General features: G+C 40.7%; 2 protein-coding genes across 2 annotated transcripts; both read left to right on the top strand.

Moving 5' to 3' along the window:
- Window positions 1-2,906: 2,906 nt before the first annotated feature.
- On the top strand, window positions 2,907-17,479 carry dbt (dihydrolipoamide branched chain transacylase E2). The gene is made up of 11 exons (XM_088927120.1): window positions 2,907-2,979; window positions 3,705-3,831; window positions 3,960-4,035; window positions 7,121-7,302; window positions 8,022-8,149; window positions 10,279-10,522; window positions 10,815-10,981; window positions 12,583-12,660; window positions 13,665-13,856; window positions 14,067-14,138; window positions 16,290-17,479. The coding sequence occupies exons 1-11, from the start codon at window positions 2,929-2,931 to the stop codon at window positions 16,455-16,457; spliced, it is 1,485 nt and encodes a 494-aa protein (XP_088783246.1). The 5' UTR covers window positions 2,907-2,928; the 3' UTR covers window positions 16,458-17,479.
- Window positions 17,480-18,201: 722 nt separating this feature from the next.
- LOC148823686 (dynein light chain Tctex-type 5-A-like) lies at window positions 18,202-20,229 on the top strand. The gene is made up of 2 exons (XM_088927121.1): window positions 18,202-18,218; window positions 18,672-20,229. The coding sequence occupies exon 2, from the start codon at window positions 18,683-18,685 to the stop codon at window positions 19,280-19,282; it is 600 nt and encodes a 199-aa protein (XP_088783247.1). The 5' UTR covers window positions 18,202-18,218; window positions 18,672-18,682; the 3' UTR covers window positions 19,283-20,229.
- Window positions 20,230-20,604: the final 375 nt, after the last annotated feature.

Below are 20,604 nucleotides of genomic sequence, written 5' to 3'. Positions count from 1 at the left end.
CAGAGCTGAAGTCCACAAACAGCATCCGAGCATAGGCATTGGGGTCCTCTAGGTGTTTTAGAACAAGATGCATAATGCTGTTGATTGCATCATCGGTGCCCCACCGGTGTTTATATGCAAACTGATATGGATCCAATACAGTGTTCACTTCTGAGCACAGCATGGATACTATAATCCTCTCAAAGCATTTAATCACAACAGACATCAGTGCTACCGGCCTGTGGTCATTGTTATCTGAGGGACAGGGCTTTTTGGGTTTTGGCACGATTATTGCTTTTTTTCCACAGCACTGGAAGAGCAAAGAGAAGAGCAAACAGAAACATTCTGGGGCTGAAGGGGATGTCCTCTCCTGACAGCCTCAAAGGCTCAACAGAAAAGACTATGAGGAGACCTAATACAAGTATTGAGTGTATAGCACAATCCTCAAAGGCACTGAGTGTCAAGCATTTGAGTTTCTTCAAACCTGGGGTTACAAATGGAAGTCAAATGAAAGTTTATAACCAAGAACGGGAGGCACATCTTTAACCCAAGGGGTGTGGCAGTTTGGAACAAGATACCCATCCATGTTGTTGAAGCTGATACCTTGGTGTCTTTCAAGAAATGGTTGGATGAGATCCATGGAGAAATGAGCTACTACCAAATACACAGGGAGAACACACTAGCTCCACACAGATACACAGGAATTTAACTGCACCACTCTATTTAAGATATTGTAAGATTTAATTATCTGTATCAATACTATCCTGAAGTAATTTCATTGGTTGGACACATCTTAAATCTGACTTCACCGAGATTAGACTTACACTTCTATCAGAGCAATGGAATGATCATGTATTTTTGTAAGGGCAAGCCTGCAGACCTACTGCTCCACCTAGAGGAATTAAATTGTTCACTTAGTTCATACCCAAACCCATTCACAGTATACAATATTTTGAATTTGTTATTCATAAATAGCTGTAACAGGAAATTAATAACTAACTAAAATAACTTAAAAAAACAATACTGCTACCCAATTTGTCCCCTTTTTATCATCTGAACCTTGTTTTTAAACTTATACTTATAACTACTGGTATAATAATATAGTATTATGTGTAGATTATATAGCGCTCTTCATTGCACAGGATCTCAAAGTGCTCCACACACAGGAGGGGACCCACTTCACTCCCCATACAGACCCACTGGGTGACACACAGCTGCCCCACTGCAGAGCGGATCAGGTAGAGAGAAAGAGAAATTGCTTCAACGGTTGCATTAAAGAGGAATGTTGGGCAGGCCAAATTGTTCAAGGCCAGAATGTAATTTAGAGAGAACACCAGATCACAGCCTTGTCTTTTCCAACAGTGCCTTGGGATCTTTAATCAAAGGTCAGGATGCCTGTTTAACATGTCATCTGACAGTGTCTCTGGTAAACATACTGGTCACTGGTATTATGAGGATATTGTAAGAAACCTTCATTTCATGTTTAACCTGAAGTGGAATTAATGGAGTAATTTAATAAATCAATGTAATAAACCTTTGGATGTTCTGGTCCCAGAGGACGTAGCACCACCTACTGGGCCACTAACACTATTTACAGCAGCAGACTGGTATTCAATAGAGGCCTCCCTTCCTTGTACTGACCAGTCCCAGTCTGTCTTAACTTCTGAGGGTTGAGCAGATCAGGGTAGAAGGCGGTAACACTGCTATCAAAGTCTATGTTCATATTGAAATAAGAATAGATTTTATTGACAACTTCTGGAAGTTTTAATCAAATTTCTGAGCTTATATTCACATTTATATTCAGAAAAATCAGAAGCTGCAATAGGAATTAAAAGCTTTTCATAGAGGTCCTCTACAAAACCTGAATTCACAGCGATTTTTATGATCTACCACTAGAGTTAGTAACAATCCTCAAGTAGTACTTTAATAAATCAAAACTAGAAATATAAACATAAGAGAGCTTAAAAATGAGAAGACAGTTCTCTGAGTTGATTTTGTCAATATCTTTCAGGATTGATATTTATATAAAGTCTCACTGCAGTTTTCCTTTTCAAGACTAAAAAGGCTCAGTTCCTTTATTGTCTCAATATAACATGTCTTTGGGAAAATGAATTAGCCTAGATACTATTCCTTTTAAATTTTTCCAGAGCAACAGTATTTGTTTCCGGTGGGGTGGACGATCTTTTATGCAAAAATCTAAATTAGTTCTTGTGGGTTTTGATATGGTTTTGATATATGACCTCTGGAGTGGCTGCAATACCCTGTATATAACTATAGAAGGCATTATCACAAGGATGATGTGTAAATATGTTAATTTAATTACATTTTATTTGGATTTGACCCAAAATGATTAACATTTATACAGCTGGGATTTTTACTGAAGCAATCTAAGTAAAGTACCTTCCTCAACAGTACAACAGCAGTGTCCTCTCAGGATTTACTTTTAAAATATAATTTCAAGGGCAAAGTGTTAGGGGAAGGTAGAGCCCACCAAATTCAGATATAAATTATAATATAATGCAAATTTACAAGATGAAATCCAGGACAGACGTGATTTTAAGGTAACTTTATATAATGACAGTGATAATCTTATCTGAATTTGTAACATACAGGCGATGGTAGTTTTACATTCCTGCGTGTTTCAAAAATGGCATCTCTACTAATTGAGAGCATGTAAATCAATAATCCTCAAAAATAATTTGTGTAATCTTACTTGACATGAGAACATTATATAAAATGGTACCACGTGAGTCATTGAGTCATTGAAACATCTTGTTGTAAAATTATGTAGTATTTTCAAGGGTTTCCTTCACCAACATGAACACCCTCCTACTTCAATCGAGTGCCGTCGCAAGCCCCGGCCCCTGAAACGTGCTCTTCGGTTGGCCCTTGCGGAGGGGCGTGATACTAGTCGTCAGTTCCGAGAGAGCCTCGGGTTTGGGGGTAAAAATGGCGGCGGTGACAACGATGAGAGCCTCATTCAGGTTAATGAGAAACTTGGTAAGGTTGCATTCGACTCTAGGCATTTTTAATAGCGGGCAGGTTGCGTGTCTGTTTCTTTCTAAGGCAGACAGCCGAGTCTCTATCAGGAGTTGCATACTGGTTGATAATGCTGGAGTAGCGCTCAGTCACCGCAGCTGGACAGAACCAATTGCAGCGGAGATATCTCAGCTGTGCTCCCTTAGCTGCTTTTTCAGTATCAAAAAGCGGAAATCTCATTAATGTTTCTTCAACACGTAAAGACATGTCTCGTAAGACTCGCTGAAAAAAATATTTTCAACACTTACCAGGCATCCAGTAAAGGAGGTTATATCATCCTTACGTGTTTTCAAACAACTTTTTTTCGGAAAAAAAACTAAAACATTGACTGTCTCTTGTAATAAGGTTTTCTCCCGGTTTATGTGTGCATGATAATTCCGAACATGGAAATTGCTTTGATTTTAGTACCCTTTCCTAGTCCCGTAGTCCGATTTTAACATTTGAATTCCTGTTGCGCTGTTATTGGACGTATCCTGACTCTGTATAATGCCAAAGACCCAGTTATAAATGTCCTTGGCGGTCGCGCTGGGCACTGCTAGGTACTGCCAGGCGCTCGTCTTACCTTGTGCACTGAAGAAGTATGACCACTTCTTCAGCTGACGACTTACTGGTGCACCCACTGGTTTCAGACCACAATACAAATGTCTTAAATGTTTGCATGTATAATTCTAACTTTTTTTTTCCAGCGGTGTGCACACCAGTACAGATCTTGCTGTTCAAGATTTCAGTCTGTTAGACCAGAGTACAAATACAAGTTGCCTCACCCCTCGGTCGCTGTCAGCACGCAGCACCGGTACTTCAGAACCTGCAGTGGTAAGTACCGTTTAAATTTGCTGTTGTTTATATAGGCGTTAAATTTAGTCTTCTTGTGCATTTTGTTCATATTAATATGCCTTGTGTTTTATTGAGAGATTTCATTTTCATATCTTCCCCTTGTGCAGTTGTTTCTGGACCAATTGTACAGTTTAAGCTGTCAGATATTGGAGAAGGTATTACAGAGGTCACCGTCAAGGAATGGTAGGTGGATCTTTCTTTGTCTTGCAACTGTTTGCAGCAGCTTCTAAATAGCATTTTTTTTCTTTCCTGATTTAAGCAACAACAGTTATTCATGTAATTACCTGTATTAAGCATTTATCTGTTGGAAATTGTGTGTTTATTAATTTCACTGATCATCTTATACACAGCAGTTTTTGAGCCCTTTTAATCTGAAAGTTGTGGGTCTTGTGTTGGTGTGATGACTGCTGTTTTGGCTCCTCTGCTGTGGCACAGTTGTACACCGTCTAGATTTCGGGGTGGGGGTGGGGGGTGACGTTACTTCTGTGACTGTCTCAGAATTATTGAAAGCTGCGCTAATAATATGCTTCTTAAATGAGCGTCGGAAGAGTTTGTGAGGCGTGTAAAATCAGCATTAGTTGAGTTGACTGGTTTGTGCCAGGCAGTGTTTTTAATATTTTAACATTGGCATCATCTAGATATTCAGGTGGGTAGCTGCGTCAACATGCGTAGGCTGAAAAAGGAACAAGTTTGGCCATGTGACACCTGAAGAAGGCTCCACGGCTGAAACGTTGTGTTTTCTTTCTTCTTTTTTTCAGCATGGAATAAACCTATTACTTGTTCCTTATCATCTAGATATTAACAGTTGGCTTGTATGTGGACATTCCTGTTGATATTTTCACTCCCCTGGCTTGGTGTATACTAGTAAGAAAAGATAAGATGCTTCAAGGGGCCTGCCTCAAAGATTAATCCCATCTTATATCTCATCAACTCTTAGCAGTTAAGAAAGCCTAGGCCTGGTCAGCACTGGCATGGAAGTCGCTTCCAAGTTAATACTCCTTGAACTGCCCCTGAACTGGTTATATGTATAGTAGCCAATCACATTGCACTTAGGCAAAAGCCCAAATGAGCATGAGAGTATACAAACTCCACACAGATAGGAGCCCCTAAATGGGACTGAGCTCAGGCTCCTGGTGAGGTTGTAGTGTTAATTTCCAAACCAACACATTGTCCAAAACCACTGTGCTCAAGGCCCTTCTTGAGGTGTGTTTGTGTGTGCAGAATCCATAGCAAGTGTACATTGTGAATCATGAGGGAGCTACCTCCTACCTGTATTTTGGGATCTGGCAAGGTTAAAAAACATTGTATAACTAAGTCACAGTGCTTAAAACATTAACAGTACGAGGACATCAAATGGAGCTGGCTTGCCTCTAAATTAGGAGCCATAGTGATCGCTGAACTGTTCAGATCCGGGGTTGGTGGTAGTGGTTATTCTAATATCTAGGGATGTTCTTTTAAATTAGTACACTTCACAACCAGAAAAGGAAAGAACCCAACACCCCAAAACAGTTCTCACACACAAGAGGTATACCTTTGCACTCTTGTTTTTACTATTGTTCTGTTTCTATTTTAGTATTGTACAGAACTATTGTTCTGTTTCTTAGTGGTGAAAGCCAGCCCCTGGGCCACACCATGTAACCCAGAGACAACACATCATCAGTTTAGGAGTGCTCCCTTACAGTAAAACGTCATCTCTTTTCTTATGTAAATTGGACATTGTTGCTATGCACTTGGTAGTTTTATTGTGGTTTGAAATGCCCTCATTATTGCCGTTTCATTATAACCCCAAAATGTAAAATTAGCATTGCAGTTCCCCTTTAAGCCAATTGTGTCCAATTTTCACTCACAGAGGAGGCCTTGGCCAAAGCCTTGGCTTGCACTTTCATAATCTTATAAATATTGAGTTTGAAATGTTAGTAATGTTTTCGTTCTGTTGAAATAAAGACTTTGCAAATCTTCATATATATGTATATAATCTTCATAGGGGAGCATTCCCTTAAGAGCTAGAGATGTAGTTGACAGTGGAGGCATTATGAAGCCATAATATAAACAGTCACCAGATGGCGCTCTGATCAGTAATGTAAATGTATTAGTGACTGTCAATACACATTGACTCCCCCAGGCCACCCTTTATTAAAATACATTCTGTTTTCTCTGAAATGTATGCTTCATTATTAGTATTTTCCAAGGCTATCAATGTTTTGGAATAATTTGAGGAGGCAGTTATATGATTATTATTCCTTATACATATAGCACTTTTCTGGACACTCTTTTCAAAGCGATTAACAGGTAATGGTGACTCTCCTCCAACATCACCAATCTGTAGCCCCCACCTGGATGATAAAGTGTGCCAGTTTGCTCACCACACATCAGCTATCATTGTGGAGGAGAACAGAATAATGAAGGCAATTCATAGATGGGGATTATTAGTAGACCATGTTTGGTAAAGGCCAGGGGGAAATTTGGCCAGGATGCCGGGGTTAACTGCCCTGCCCTTTTTGAGAAATGGCCTGGGATTTTTAGCGACCTTGGAGAGTCAGGACCTCAATTTTATGTCTCACCCAAGTGGTCGAGCCTTTTTCACAGTATAGTTTCCTCATTACTAAACTGGGGCATTAGGACTCACACAAACCGCAGGGTGAGCACTCCCCACAGGTCCTTCTAGCACCTCTTCCACAGCAGCAACCTTAGCTTTCCCAGTAGGTCTCCAATCCAGGTACTGGCCAGGCTCACAACTGCTTTGCTTCTGGGGGTTGCTAGTTATGAGTTGCAGGGTGATATAGCTGCTATATAAGACCATGCTCTCTGAATTTCTGTTATTACTTTTTTCATGTTAAAAGCGGAATGCATGTTTTTTTACTTAGTTATATATTCAAAATATAATGACAGAAATGTACATATTTTCATTGAAGTGCTGGGTCAAAATTAAACATTTTAAAGATCTCTAGCTTTGCAAGTCACAAACACAGACTATTATTAAAAACAGTTTATGTTCGTGAATGTAGAGCATGCACTTGAGAGCTGCACTGCTCATCAAAACCTATAAAATAACAGTGGCTTATCAAAAAGTCTTGATTATATATACATCAATGTCATTGTTATATTATGTTAAATGGATCGTAAAGTCACCTGTTTTAAAATAACTGCTAGGGTTATTTGAGGTCCAGAAAAGATATAAATGGCATATTTGTGCCAACAGTGTTTTAGGGGTTCATGGGTCAGACCAAATGAAAGAACTAGGGAGCAACTCCTATTTGTCTCCCTGCAGGTACGTCAAAGAGGGTGACACGGTATCTCAGTTCGACAGCATATGTGAAGTCCAGAGTGACAAGGCCTCTGTCACCATCACCAGTCGCTACGATGGCGTCATTCGGAAACTCTACTATGACGTGGACTCCATTGCCTATGTTGGCAAACCACTGGTGGACATCGAAACACAGGATGTGAAAGGTAGGAGTGACCAGCTGGTCTTGTTTTCTGAAGGGAGTAGTAATATTTGAACAGGTATTAATAACATCAGTTTACAATGTCGGCAGAGGTATCAAAGGTTAAACAAGGTTAGAAAAGACAGAAGGAGAGTTGCAGGGCTCAGAAGCGGAGTGGTGGCCCTGTGGCTAAGGATCTGCGCTTGTGGCTGGAAGGTTGCCGGTTCACATCCCATAGCCGGCAGAGGAATCCTACTCCGTTGGGCCCCTGAGCAAGGCCCTTAACCCCAGCTGCTCCAGGAGCACCATATAAATAGCTGACCCAGCGCTCTGACCCCAAGCTTCTCTCCCTGTCTGTGTGTCTCAAGAGCAAGCTGTGGTATGCGAAAAGACAAATTCCTAATGCAAGAATTTATATAGAGCTAATTAAGTGATCTTATCTTATCTTATCTCTTATAAGCACTTATATTCAACTCACTTCAGGTGAATTAACACTCAATTCCAAACATAAAATCTGAAATATGTTGTCACTGCAACTTTTGGAGTTTATTGAATGGTGATTTATTGAAAACAGTTGCTGAAGTTCTTTCACAGTCACTCCATCTGTAATTAATGGTAATTCGCCAAGTGACAAAAATAATGTCTAGTTTCTAGGCAAGTTAACACACGCTCTCTCCCCCTTTCTCTATCTAAACCTTACCTATTTGTCTCCCAATCTCCCTCTCTGTCTCCCTGCCATTGCAGAAGGAGCTCTAGAGGAGGATGTAGTGGAGGCCCCAGCAGTGTCTCATGACGAACACACACACCAGGAAATCAAGGGCCAGAAGACCCAGGCCACCCCTGCAGTGCGGCGCCTTGCCATGGAAAACAATGTAAGCCAACAGCACGAGACACCCTGGGGTTACGTGACATTACTGTGAGACCAGCACCACTGATGTTCAGTTTTGTACCAAATAATTGCAGAATTACACAAGTTTGGATTTCTACAAAGACAAATATGTACATGGTTTACATGCAATATGGTGTGTTTGGGTAGTGATTTATCTGTTTTTAATACTGAGTTTATTCTAATTATGAAGTCAGGTGCCAAAAATGGACTACAGTTTAAAGTGGAGCTGCAGTGCTATTTTAATATTTCAGGGGTTAAAAAGAATCGACATTAAGGTGTGCATTTCAAACCACAATGAAAGTAAAATGTACAAACGTGCAAAACTCCAATTTACTTGAAAAAATAAGCTAAATTTCCAGGTATGTATAGCGCTTTATTCTGCGATTCAGAACAAGGCAAGAAACATTGTAAATAAGTAGGATTGTGAATATCTCTCTGTTAATCCAACAGTAATATTGCTCTTGACTTCAAGACGGTTTTGCCTACAAATACTGCTTGCTTGTTAACTCTGCGTGCAGATCACTTGGAACAGTTCTGCGGTGAAATGTCTCTTACACAACTTGTACATCACATTACATGAGTCATTACAGTGAGTAATGAGCAAGAAGGGCCACATCATGTCAAAATTTATACAAACTCTTGCCCTTGCCCATGGCATGACCAGGGCTTTCCGACTATACGGTGACTATCCAGTACTTTCACAGAGTTCACGATTTTGTGCTTAATTCTGAATGTGAAAAATTTTGCGATATTGTCTGTTAATTTATTTTGTTACTGAGATTTAATAACCAGTCTGAGAATCTGGGAGTGCATTTCCCCTTTAATCTTTGATTAAAAAATGTTGTGGTTAAGACATACAAGCATGAAGACTTTCATGTGAAGAGCTATCTTACCCTCTTGCCAGGTGATTCAGTTTGCACAGTTTTGTTTTATCTGTGTATTCTCTCCTAAGGAGACAATTTCGATTGTCAGTTTGTGCAGCTTTAATATTCATGGTCATGCAAGCATTTAGTAGACTTTAGTAGCTCTTTTTATTCTTGGCAAAGGATACTGTCTTCCTGCACTGAGAAGAAAATGAAGTGAGTGCTTGTTTTTCTCTTAACCCTTGTTGAAATGGGTGGTTCTTGTTAGTGATCTGCTGGACCTCTTACTGTTAGCTTGGAGAAGTCTAGCAGAAGTACGGCCCACCAGCCCTGCTGCTGGTGAATGGAGGGAAGGTACAGCTCAGCTGAGGGCCAGTCTGTTTCTCTCTGAGAGGAGGGTGGCTGCAGTGTAGTTTTGAGGCAAAGGGTTATAAGACGCACAACTGCTAGTCAGCAACGGTGGGCGTAGCTGTGACAGATGACACTCTTCTGCAAGGCTAATTAAGCACAAGAGGGGCTCAATATTTAGCGTGCCAGCTCTGTTGCTATGGGTGCCCGGGGGTAGGGTGGCTTTTGAACTGCTCTCATCGGTCAGCAGGATCCCAAGTTCCTAGGAGGAGCCAGGCAATAATCCCTGGAATGCTTTTCAGGGAAGCAGTGTTTTTTTACCCTGGTTGGCTCCTCCCACCACAGGGAAATGTCACAAACAGCTTCTCATTGTGCAGTAGATGTGCAGGAGCCACATGCTGAGCGTTCCTGTGAGACTTATCTACAGGTTGTCAAAAGAGACTCGATTATAATTAATGTAGTGTACAATGTGCTCCAAAAGTATTGGCACAGCAAAATCAAACCTTTACCATCTTTGATTTGTATTTGTGATCATGAGATCAATATGAATAAAATGTAAAATATGTTTGGGTCTGTGCAGTGAAAAGATCCCTGTGCTGATGTGTGTTTCAGTTATCTTTTCTTCATAGATGACTTGGGACCCTGCAGAAAGAGTAGATGAAATGTGAATAATTTTAAATTATTTGAAATGATTTCTGGGTGTTTATATTCTGCGTGTTAAAGTGTGATTTCTAAGCATGCAAGACTCTGAGAAAGAAGAAAAGCTCATGAGTTTGAATCTGTGCAGTTTGTTGGTAAGAAAAGCTGAGTCTTCCTCCAGTCCAGTGGCAGTCTTAGGTGAAAGAGGGGTGGATGAGGACTTCGTCAGATTTTCAAATGTCCTGGTTTGTTTCTTCCTCAGATCAAGCTGAGTGAAGTGGTGGGTACAGGGAAGGATGGCCGCATCCTGAAAGAAGACATCCTTAACTACCTGTCCAAGCAGACTGGTGCTATCCTGCCTCTGTCCCCTTCCCCTGAAATCATACCACCTCCACCCAAACCACAGGCTGCTCCCACCAGGCCCAAAGACACCACACCCAGTGTGCGCCAACAGGTGTCCCCAAAGCCTGTGTTCACAGGCAAGGATCGCACAGAGCCCCTCAAAGGTCAGTCCTATAGGCAGGAACAAGTCTCATTCTGCCTGAACAGAGGGGCTGCAGGCCACACTAGACCAGTTATTACATTCATTATCAGCTGTCTGGCCAATGCCTTCCCTGAAATGTGTTTCTGCTATTCTGAAGATCTTCAAAGCACAGAAACATGCTGAATGCACACTTGCAGTCCCCAGTTGAGAATGTGGCTCAGCTGAAGGCTGTTCTTTTGTATGTAATATAAGTGTAAATGATTAAAGAGCTCTGTACATGTCTGTCCCAAATTTATACATTGCCTGTGTTGCAGGTTTTCATAAAGCAATGGTGAAAACCATGACTGCTGCCTTGAAGATCCCCCACTTTGGTTATTGCGATGAGGTGGACCTGAGCCAGCTGGTGAAGTTGCGGTTGGAGCTGAAGGCTGTGTCAGAGTCGCGTGGGGTGAAGCTCAGCTACATGCCCTTCTTTATCAAGGTAACCGAAATAGCTGGGACCCCCAGCAGGTTTACTCTGTCAGCTCATCTAACTTATTTAATAGTAGGTAATTGATCCAAGGACCTCATCTAACTGTTTCTTTACAGCAGGCAGGGTCTTGGCTTTAATAACATGGCTGGGTAGCTTGTCTCTTACCCCCACAGCTCTTCATTTAAAGAAGTACCTCCTGTTGTCAGTTTAGGAGGGAAAGGAAATTTTAACCCAACAAATAACATTAATTTCATTGTCTCAGTACTTGAGCTTTTCCTTGCATCTTGAGAAACTTAGGTTGCAAAAGGCATATGTCTGATTTTTTAATTCAATTCTGATGCATAGCTTCGTTTAAAAAGAAGCCTCACTTTTAATGTATTAGCACATATTGCATGTCAACAGATATCAGGAGCTTTATAGAATCCTTATTAATGTGATTATGGTTGTGAAACATTTGTAGTAGTGTAATCAGTATTAACGTTTTTTTCTAGATTGTATACTTTTACTTACGTGCAGTTTATACTTTTTGCCTGGAAATGAAACACAAGGCTTTGTTATTTGTACAGTATAACATTTACCTTTGCAGGAGAAACCAGTCAGTCACATCATAGCTGTAAATTCCACTCCTGAACTTTAGAACATCCTGACTTTCCAATTAGTAGATGTAAGAATAGAAGGACACAATCTGGAGTTTCTGATGTGTGCTTTTTAGTTGTGCACATATTATAAGAAGTATGTTCTAGTGTTTTCAATCATTTTTGCATTTAAAATAGTTTTAAAAAGGGTAAAGTTTTAAATACATTTTTTAAAGTGCCTTACTGCTTTACAGTAAAATTAGTTTTTTAATACTGTAAGTAGAAAAATATTTTGTGTGATTAGAGTAGAGTAGTAGTAGAGTAGTTTATTGCCATATGTACACATACATTGGAATTCTTAATCGCGTTGATCTCTTGGGACATACACAGTGCAACAGACAACACCACAAAATGTAGACAACGTTGTGGAACAATAAATATGTAGTAGTGACAAAAAAAACCATGGTAAACCATGCAAAAAGTGCATAGTGCAGATGAGTATTGAGGCACTGCAGATAGCTGTTGAGGATGCATACTGCAGTGGGATAGAAGCTGTTCTTGAGTTTAGTGGTCCTTGCTTTAATAGTGCAGTACTGCTTGCCAGAGTGCAGGGGGGAAAATGGTTTGTGGCCGGGATGGTTGGGATCCAGAATGATGGATTGGGCTTTATTGCAACAGCGGATGGTGTGGATCTCACGGATTGATGGTAAATCACATCCTATAACCCTCTGTGCCATTGTCATAACCATCTGTAGTGCATCTAAAATGTGTATTCATGTGGATAAAAGACAAACTCTGCTTTAATTAACCTGTGTTTGTAAATAAATGTTACTATATTATGCTGTAGACAGTAGATTTAAGATTTTTTCTTCAGGCTTAGCATATGAAAATTTTGGCAGTACTTCTCAGAGATGTCTGATCAGTTTCCCATTCAGACTTTGTCAGGCTGTACAAGACATGAAAATCACTTAAGGCCAGAAGCCAAGATTACAGTTTCCATGGTTTCCTGTGATTCACTGTCTTCTTTTCTATCAGGCAGCATCTCTGGGATTACTCCACTTCCCCATCCTCAATGCCTCAGTGGATGACAATTGTCAAAACATCACTTACAAGGTACTGTAAGTGTAGGAGTGTCAGTCTCTTTGTCCAGGCTAAATTCCACTTGGGTCAAACTCAGTATGGCCTGCCCAACATTTTCCCTTAACTGGCAGAGCAGTCTTTTCACTTCTCCACCTGGTCTGCTGTGTACTGGAGCTGCTGATTAAATCTGATTTGTGTACCTCTGTTCATTTTTAGTAATCACCTGTGTTGACTTTGTCAGTGCCTGAATGGATTTTGGTTACTGTACTTGACTTATTTCCACTCAAAGTCTTCTCTGTTCTAAAAAAGTTCAGTTTGCTTAGCCCATCAGTAAAGGAAGTCCTCTTAAACCCCAAAAGATATCTGGGTGTTTTTCTATGATTTGATGTCAGAGTAGCAGTATCTTTTTTAAAACTCAATGAACAAACTTATACACAATATTCTAATTGAGGCTTTAATAGTGTAGGTGTGCAGTATTCTACACCTTTAATTATAGATCTTTATTTTTTTAGTGCCTCTTCACATTATCTATTAGATGTAAGTGAAGAAATACTTAACACCTAAGTATTTTTCATAAGCATCCTCTTCTATCTCGGCATTTTACGTTTTGTATTTATATTTCATTTTTACTACCTACATGCATTACCCTGCATTTGTCTAAATTAACATAATCTGCTAGGTGTTTACCCACATTTTACCCCTTTTTAATTGTATTTCCTGCTTCAGCATTTACTAGTCCTCCCAATTAGGTATCATTGGCCAACTTGACTAGTATACTAACTTTAGCAGAATCTAGATCGCTGAAATAAATGAGGAACAACAGTGGTCCTAGTATATTCACTACATATAATGAATATTCACTGCAGGTGGAGGCAGCACTTCAGTAGTAGGTCCTCTCCTAAATTGCTCCACAAATGTGAAAAAAAATATTTATTATATATAGTAAGATAAAACTGCAACTGTGAGCTCAGGAGGAACTGGAGTGGATGAGAAATACAGAATGTTTGACTGCACTTTTTCTTGTTGGGGGGGGTTAGGCAGCTCACAACATTGGCCTGGCCATGGACACACAACAGGGCCTTATTGTGCCCAATGTGAAGAACGTGCAGGTTCTGAGCATCTATGATATCGCTGCTGAATTGAACCGCCTGCAGACGCTGGGGACCACAGGCCAGTTGGGGGCTAGTGACCTGACCGGGGGAACCTTCACCCTCTCCAACATTGGATCAGTAAGTATCCTCTGTGTTTGATCCGTTCAATGAAAGCAAAGATGTTTCGTTAAAATGTGTAAAATAGACAATCATAATACTAATCACTTCCTCAATATCAGCATTGTTCTCTATTTATTCACTTAAGATATGATTGTGCTCATTACAGCGTAGTTACGTTACATTAAGGCTATGAGTAGTTATCACTGTGTCCTTTGTCTTGTTTTCCAGATTGGAGGAACATATGCCAAGCCAGTCATCCTGCCCCCTGAGGTGGCGATTGGGGCTCTAGGGAAGATACAGGTTTGTACACAGCTAACTCCTCACTGAACAGTGAAATGCACATAGTACATGGGAGAAAATGTCCTGTTTTCGTGGATGTACTGTAGCTTTTCTTCATTCCTGTGCCCGATGTGAAACAGGTCACTTGTCTGATATGGAGCGCCTTTGTTCAAAGGATGTTTAATTAACTGCTGAAAATCACATAGACTGTGACAAGTGTAGTTTCTCCAGTTATATTGAATGCCTTTTTATAATAAGTCTTTTCTTGTGATCTCCTCAGAGGGGAATTAGTCAAGATAAAAGTCACATTTTCAAATGAGAAAGTCACTGGCTTGGACCAAGTACCACCCCTGATCAAACCAAAGCATCCAAGTACCACCTACAGGTCACCTTCTCATAGGAACCACAGAAAATCTCAATGACCAACATGAGCGTGTGTGCACACACTCACACACACGCATAATAAATATAATAATCAACTTTATTTGATATAGCACCTTTAAAGGTGGCTTCTCAAAGCGCTTTACAGAATAACAACAGGAAAAACAATAAAAAAGCACCATTTCAGTGAGAGGGGGTGAGCCTGTTTAGTCAAGCAAAGCAGATGTGAATTCATTGGTTGAGCCTAGATACAATTCACAACAGAGTCTAACAGATTTTAAATCAGGCATTTTCTTGACGGCAAAGGCCTCGCTGTGGATACTGCAGTGCGTCCACTTCATATCTGGAGCAAACTCTCTAACTCCTGCAACTACTGTGTCGACTTGTCATCGCCCTAGCACCGTCTGTACAAACTCCGACGCATTTTATCCAGTCGATGCCATTCTCTTCCATAAATTCATTCAGAAGCTGAAATATGTGCTCTCCTGTAGTTCCTGTTGGTAGTGGCTTACAGAACAGAAAGTCCTCATGGGACATACCCTCAAACTCGTATCTAACATAAACGAGCAACTTGGCCAAATCAAAGGCATCTACAGACTCATCTAATTGCAGCGAAAAGCATCTGTTCATCTTAATGCGTTCTATCAGCGTACTTTTGACATCATCTGCTATATCAATAATTCTACGAGTGACTGTGTCGTTCGAAGGGGGCAGCAGGTCGAGCTATTTAGCAGCTTTTTCTCCAAACATAATACGTGTCAGCTCTTTTGTCAATGGTAAACAAAATTCTTACAATCCGCAGGCTTGCATTTTCCTTGTTTCCGTTTCAGGAGTCCATCTCAGAAGTTAAAAGAACTCTTTATTTCATGCGGATGGGAGCGAAACACAGAGTGTATTTTTCTCAAATTAACCTAGAACAGTCCTTAAATATTTTTCTGTTATCTATCATGCTTTTATGTGTTCACAAGCTTGCCAGTGTTCTAAAACCATGCACATTCTCCTACCTCCCTATTTGCTGGAGATAACTTTTTTAAATACAATTGCCCACTTATGTCCGTAGCACGCATTCCTATACAATGGTATAGAATAACAAAGTAGCTCTTGTGTCCACTCAAGTATTAGCGTGCGCTGTATCGTAGTATGTAGGCTGCGTATTTGACACATAAACTACTTTTATTAAAGTAGAAAATATGCAAACCTGTCCCGATTTTTCAGCGCACACAACAATTTTCCGCGGTCATCTGATGTACCACCTGGGGGCGCTCCATAGTACCATAGTTTGAGAACTGTAGGGCTAGAGTATGTATTCAGCAGTTTGCCAAATCCGGTTGTTTTAGTGCCATGTAGACTGAGCTTGTTGTGACTGGACAGAACCCATATGTAAGCAGAAGTTCTTTTTGTTCAACAAACAGGTAATTCTGTAAATGCAAACATCTTTTTAGCCATTCTGGCCTGTGATTGTATCCCCAAGTTTTGGACAACCTTCTTTGGACCAGGAGAGACAGAGATCCCACAAGGCCAACAAGACAGTAGATACACAAGAAGAATACAGTTCAGTATATTTATAGTTGAAGTTTATACAGTACAAGTCAATATGGGGGCATCATAAATGTTCAGAGTCATGATAAGGAATGGTTTGTACTAAAAGGAGCTACAAAGGTTAAGGATGAGCTACACCCAATATGAATGTGTTTAGTTCATCTGTGAACAGGAAGAGTGTTTGAAAGCTTTGGATTGTGGTTTCGTCATTGTGGTGTGACCTGTTTTTGTCTTGTCTGTGCTTGTGTTCAGATCCTGCCCAGGTTCAGTGCCCAAGGGGAGGTGGTGAAAGCCCACATCATGAATGTGAGCTGGTCAGCTGATCATAGGATCATCGATGGAGCCACAATGTGCCGCTTCTCCAATCTCTGGAAGTCCTACTTGGAAAATCCAGCTTCTATGCTCATGGACCTGAAGTGAACCAGAACAGAGCCTCCTTTGTTCTGAATCCTCCTCTGTCAGTGTAGTGATGGTGTAACTGACATGGTTGCTACAGTACATATGCTACGTTAATCCACCCGCTATTCTCTTGTAGTTATGGACCATAGAGCACAAGAACACTGAAAGGAATAGTAAACCTCCTCATTTCATGGACTAAAGTGTAACAGCAGTCTGCTGCATGTTCATGTTTAGAAAGTGCACAGCCTTAAAGAATGAGGTGGTTATAAAACTGGTCCACTATGACAATTGTAAGTTGACATTAGAAATACAGAGCTTCTACCTGATCTGTTTATTAGATCCTAATACCTTCAAAGGGCTGTTTTATGTACAAGGCTGTTTTTTAAATGCTGATTTTCGTTCTGTCAGTGAAGTGCGCCATGGCAGAGTAATCCCTTTTAAAACTGGTTCATCCTGTGTACTTCAACTCGGGTTTGCTAAGGCCGAAGACTGCCAGAATTTTTAGGTCTCTTTGTTTCATCACCTGCCATGTATCTGTGAAAAAGGTCAAATTGGTTCAAAGATACTTTAGCTAAGAGCTAACAAATTGATTGAACAAAAACCAGCTAGCCTTGTGGACCTGAAGGAGTGAGTTTGGAGCTGACTGATTTTAAGGCTGTAGATTGTCAGGGCAATAGTATATCACTTGCTGTAACAGCTCTGCTTCTCTGTGGTTTTGTAATCACCTCTTCCCACTCTAAAGGTGCTTCTGGGTGTTACTGAACAGTGTTGTACTGTAGATAAATCTTGAATTCTCTCTGACTGTCCATGTCAGGATAGGTCAGTGTGTTTGAAGGAAAATCTGATCAACAGTGCATTTAGTATCTAGATTATTGGGTAATAAAGGGTGTCTTATGTTTTAAAAGGGAGCAAGGTTATGCTACGTACAGAGACACTTACAGAGTTTCTAATATTTAAAGACTACAGTTCCATTTCTCCTAACAAAGCAATGTTTGCTGGTGTTAGCCTAAGAGAATGGTTTTAATAAACGGATGGTGTGTGGGTGATTGCCTGAGTTTTGATTTTCATGCAGTTACTAAACAGTTGCCTGTTTCCCAGATTTAAAGTGTATAAAACCTTGGATATTGTCACACATATCTGAAGAAGTCTTCACAATAGGAACTTATTTAACTTTCTGATTTTGAGCTAGAAATTAACTTGTTAATCTGTTCCTGAACGATTTGGTGGGTTTGTTTTAGGGGTGATTCACAGAACCGTTCAGTCTGCGCTGCTCCTGCCCAGTCTAGACAAGTAGGGTGATGGTACAAAGACCAGTAGAAAGGAATGAGATCGCAGTAAGGCCGAGAATGAAAATTTATGGAGCGGTCACGCCTCCACAGGGACTGTGATGTATAAGTGAGATTTGTAAAAAAAACTCGCTTGTGATCAAAAGATCTTCGGCACTGGAAGTATTTCACTCCAGAACAGGTTGTGCGACACATCATGTGAGTTTTATGAAATTTAATTTAAACAAAAGTGAAAAATGTTAAGATGACACAACTGACAAACAGTCTGCCACCGCGTACCAGCCAGAATGAGTTTGTAATTTATCGTTTTAAGCGGCTGCCGATTGGCCGACTGCAAGCATAGAAGAGAGGGTTGTGACGTGAGAGGGTCGGAGCGCAGCGCAACAGGAGGGACTGAGAATCCGGTACATCGAGATGCAGGACAGCAAGAATTTCTGACACGTACGGTTTGGAGAAAGTACTATTTGTGGAGCTTGATTTTGGTATAAAAAAAACGGTAAGTTACTGTATTACTGCAGTATAATATTTTTATTTAATAAGATTTCCTTTAGTTAACTGGATTGCTAACAATACAGCTTACTTTAGATATATATCAATAGCTTCAGACAAAGGGTTGCTTTGTTACTAGTAACAAAACGATAGAAATACAATTTCTTCCCAGTTTAAGCAATGGTACACCATTTTACACCATGGTAGCAGAAGCGTCACTGTATATATATGACGGTAACATAACTGGTATCATAAAATGATACGCTTTAACTGGGGATCCGGAATGGTTCCAAATAGATTAGAAATGAAAATTAGACATTTGCTGTTTGTACAGAGGAAATGTAGCCGATGTAACGAATATCCACATGATTGGCGTGTTTCAATTGATGAGAAAATTCTTACTTTTTAGTAAAGAGGTTGAATCATATCTTGAAATTAATAACGAGTTTGTGCTGCACAGGTGGTCTGGGAATGGAGCGATTAGAAGAGATGGAGAAACTGCGGAAAACGGGCTCTTCACGGGGTCCTCTTTATCCGCCAGGAATTAAGGCGAGAGAAGTGCAGCAGAGTAGCGCCAACTGTACGAGGAAAGAGCTTTGCAAAAAACGGGAATCCTGGGCAGCAAAGAAAGGGTTCGACGGCAACAGCATGCGTACTTCGCCTTCAAAAACCCTCTCAGCCTGTAAGCCATCCAGGCCCAAGTGTCTGGGAACTACTGCCCTAGAAAACGGTTACCAGCCACAGCCTGAGAGGCGCTTCTCGGCCGCGGACGTCCGAGCGTTGATGCGAACGGTCCTGGAGGAGGGGCTGCGGGATGTGCAGTATGGTGGAGACAGGTGTTCAGCGCTCGCAGTCGAGCTCGCAGAGCAAGTGAAAAAAGCGGCAAAGGGATTGTATTGCGAGCGATATAAAATTATCTGTTTCGTGGTTTTAGGACCAGTCAAGCAAACAGAGGTCTCTTGTTGCAGCAGGAGTGTGTGGTGCCCAGCTGCTGACACCTACGTCGAATACTGCTTCAAGAACAGCTCCCTGTTCGCTCTCTGCCTGCTTTTCGCCGTTTATCTCGAGTGAAATGGCAAGAGTGCTCAGGTCCCTGTCGCATAGATTGTACCAATTTGAAAAATTCGTACGTACAAGAATCAGTTTTCGCATTATGCATTTCCATAGTCAAACAGAAATACAAAAGAAGAGGATTTGTTGTTGGGATATAAATTCATCGCGATTGTCTCCCGAAAGGACCCCGAAGCGCTTCACGTGCAGGTGGGGACCCACTTCATTCACCACTGAAGTGAAACTAAGTGACAGCTGCGCGAGCAGATCGGGCGGAGGGGAGAGAAATTACCTCTCCAGTTCAATTAAGGGGAAACATAACCAAAACTGTACAAGAGTGTAATTTAGTCATTACAATACGGGTATTGTAGGATAGCAAGAGCTGTAAAACGTATTTTTGTCAACTGTAACCTTATCGCGGAAAGTGGATTGTCGATATTTCATCATTATTTCAAGTGAAACAGAAATCGGTCATTGTAAACATTTTGGTGTTAAAATGTTAATACGATTGATTAATATAGTAATAACTGTAACAATTTACCGAGATGGTCACTTGTTGCTTCCTGCGCCATATACAGTAGACAAGTGAACAGTTTGTGCGCAGTTTTGTCCTGTATTTCCCTAATGAATGAAAAGCAAAGCACAAGAATGTTAGTTTTTGGAATGCAAGACTATACGTTCCAACAATAATGCTGAGCTCACGTATTGTTGCATAGGTGAGAAACTGCGAAAAGGGAGGGTTTTTCATGCATCTCCAACAAGGCAACAATAAGAGACCGCACAGATGGAGGATTAACACTCGCTTTTTTACTGGTCTTTCCTACTGTAATATATTGTAATACTATTGTTTATTGGGATTATGACGTGTTCAATGATTAATAAATCCAACAGGAAATCCGGACTGGCTGTTCAAAACACACAAACCTGTCCGTCGAACAGCATTTCTAATAAATGGAATGATGAAATCATTTAGACTGCATGACTGCTCATCAAGTCTCCTGTCGTTGGCCGTACTTAAATGTTCCTCATACGGCACCATTAATGCAGGTATACACTATACAGTATTATTGAAATATTTTAACTTAAGATCTTTATAATAATTCTGAATTTTAAATCCGGGCCCAGTGTTTAGGTGCGTGTCAAGTGATAACTGTCTGAAAGCCAGACTTCAGTTCCCATGTGATCGCAGCTATTCCCAGTCTCTTCAGACTAAAATTAGACACGCTCTGCGGCTGCTCTCCTTGAACAGCAGTAGCGAGGACGACTGAAATCAAATTAGGAGCAGTGCGAATGTATTAAATCTTTCAACACTTCGCACTGGGAAAGTAGTGTCCGTGGGACCT

This window comes from Atractosteus spatula, chromosome 11 (genome assembly GCF_055471065.1).
Source record: "Atractosteus spatula isolate fAtrSpa1 chromosome 11, fAtrSpa1.hap1, whole genome shotgun sequence".
Classification (NCBI taxonomy): domain Eukaryota; kingdom Metazoa; phylum Chordata; class Actinopteri; order Semionotiformes; family Lepisosteidae; genus Atractosteus; species Atractosteus spatula.
This window is presented reverse-complemented; position numbering and strand designations above follow the sequence as displayed.

What these genes read in the sequence shown, in the direction of transcription:
- dbt (XM_088927120.1), top strand. Translation starts at nt 2,929, where the DNA reads ATGGCGGCGGTGACAACGATGAGAGCCTCATTCAGGTTAATGAGAAAC. An exon ending in GAGGTCACCGTCAAGGAATG is followed by an intron (nt 4,036 to 7,120) that starts GTAGGTGGATCT and finishes GTCTCCCTGCAG; the next exon opens with GTACGTCAAAGAGGGTGACA. An exon ending in GCCTTGCCATGGAAAACAAT is followed by an intron (nt 8,150 to 10,278) that starts GTAAGCCAACAG and finishes TTTCTTCCTCAG; the next exon opens with ATCAAGCTGAGTGAAGTGGT.
- LOC148823686 (XM_088927121.1), top strand. Translation starts at nt 18,683, where the DNA reads ATGGAGCGATTAGAAGAGATGGAGAAACTGCGGAAAACGGGCTCTTCA.